This window comes from Dipodomys ordii, unplaced genomic scaffold (genome assembly GCF_000151885.1).
Source record: "Dipodomys ordii isolate 6190 unplaced genomic scaffold, Dord_2.0 Scaffold235, whole genome shotgun sequence".
Taxonomy (NCBI): Eukaryota; Metazoa; Chordata; class Mammalia; order Rodentia; family Heteromyidae; genus Dipodomys; species Dipodomys ordii.
This window is the reverse complement of record NW_012267451.1, coordinates 758,920-760,962: the sequence shown is the minus strand read 5'-3', so window position 1 is coordinate 760,962 and position 2,043 is coordinate 758,920. Positions and strand designations below refer to the sequence as shown.

General features: G+C 41.0%; 1 protein-coding gene across 1 annotated transcript; it reads left to right on the top strand.

Annotated features, from left to right (window-relative positions):
• Positions 1 to 412: 412 nt before the first annotated feature.
• Positions 413 to 1,321, top strand: LOC106000703 (vomeronasal type-2 receptor 116-like). Its single transcript, XM_013035988.1, has one exon. The coding sequence runs from the start codon at positions 413 to 415 to the stop codon at positions 1,319 to 1,321; it is 909 nt and encodes a 302-aa protein (XP_012891442.1).
• The last annotated feature ends 722 nt before the right edge of the window (positions 1,322 to 2,043 follow it).

Below are 2,043 nucleotides of genomic sequence, written 5' to 3'. Positions count from 1 at the left end.
TTACAATTACATGGGCAAGATAATGAGTACATTTCTTATCAAGCATTGTAGCCTCCTCCTTTGTTTCCCCTTCCCATCCCTTCCCATCCTCCCCCCAATTCTCCTCACTGATTGTAGAACTCTTAATGACAGTGAGAAAAGTGTAAAAATTTATTATGGTATTACAATACACCAAGGTTTACATTATCAATAACTGTGATAGTCATTGAGCAAACAATATTGAATAAAGAATCCTGAATAAAGAAGAAGATAAAAATGGGAAGCCGCTATGGCTTGGAAAAAATACAACAACACTTTTAAGATAGTAAAATTGACATCTGAGGATTTCACCTATGTGAAAAATTTCCTAAATTCTTTGAAGCAAATGAGGTAAATAAAAAGAAGTAATGGTAATATACATGTCTCACCAGATATGGAACAATGTGTGAAGTGTCCAGATCATCAGTATGCCAACACACAGAGGACACAGTGCCTCTTGAGAGTTGCAAGTTTCCTGGCTTTTGGAGATCCCTTGGGAATGGCTCTGGTTGCCATTGGTCTTTGTTTTTCTATGCTAACTGCCTTTATTCTTGGAATTTTTGTTAAACACAAAGACACTGCCATTGTCAAGGCTAATAATCAGACTCTCAGCTACATATTGCTCATCTCCCTCATCTTCTGTTTCCTCTGTTCTTTGCTCTTTCTTGGCCGACCCAACACAGTCACATGTATCCTGCAGCAGATCACATTTGGGGTTGTGTTCACTGTGGCTGTTTCCACAGTGTTGGCCAAAACAGTGACTGTGGTTCTGGCCTTCAAGGCTACTTCCCCTGGGAGAAGGATGAGGTGGCTGCTGGTATCAGGGGCTCCTAACTTCATCATCCCCATCTGCACCCTCATCCAGGTGACCTTCTGTGGACTCTGGCTGGGAACCTCTCCTCCCTTTGTGGACACAGATGCACACTCTGAACATGGCCACATCATCATCCTGTGCAACAAAGGCTCCCTCACTGCCTTCTACTGTGTCCTGGGATACCTGGGCTCCTTGGCCTTGGCCAGCTTCACTGTGGCTTTTCTGGCCAGGAACCTGCCTGACACCTTCAATGAAGCCAAGTTCCTGACCTTCAGCATGCTGGTGTTCTGCAGTGTGTGGCTCACCTTTCTACCTGTCTACCACAGTACCAAGGGGAATCTCATGGTGGCTGTGGAGGTCTTCTCTATCTTGGCCTCTGGTGCAGGGCTCTTAGGTTGCATTTTTGCCCCAAAGTGTTACAACATCTTGTTAATGCCAAATAGAAATTCTGTGCATGGCTTCAGGCATAAAATACAGTATGACAAATAAGCATTCTTTAGATTTTTCACATAGGCATATTGTTTTTTCACTTCCCCTCCCCAAATTATAAAAGTGTATATACAAGGTGTGGGACACTGGAATCAAATACAGTGAAAACAGGGGTTATACCATGGGGGGGAACATACAAAAGAAACAAAAATATCACATAGCACATTATAAATCTACTAAAAACAATAGCAAGAAAAAATTTGTGTTCCTATCTTGGGGTTCATTTCGCCTAACTTCATCTTATATGGTCATACTGATTAGTACACAGAAGGTCTGATTTAAATCTACAGTAATGATCTCTTCTTGTCATAGTTTATATTATAGAATTTTTACTTCACAGAGTAAGCATCTAGTGTGCATTTTCCCAGCTGTGGTAGTCACAAATGATGGTAATCACAATTTAAACTGGTGTTTATTGTCTTTATACATATACATATATATATATTAAAGATACTGTACAGAGGGGTTACAGTTACATGAATAAGAAAGTAAGTACATTTCCTATGGAGCACTGTTACCCCCTCTTTTTTCCCCTACAATCCCTTCCCTCCCCATCTCCCCCCTTCCTCCCCCCTTTCCTTCCAAAGTTCATTTTCAACATAGTGTCTTGTACATCTCACTGTTACAGTAGATCAACCTTCATCCTTGTTTCAGCATTTTGTTATTTCCCTTCCTCTTCCCAAATTATAAAAGTATATAATCAAGGCACGGGGCACTGGAAT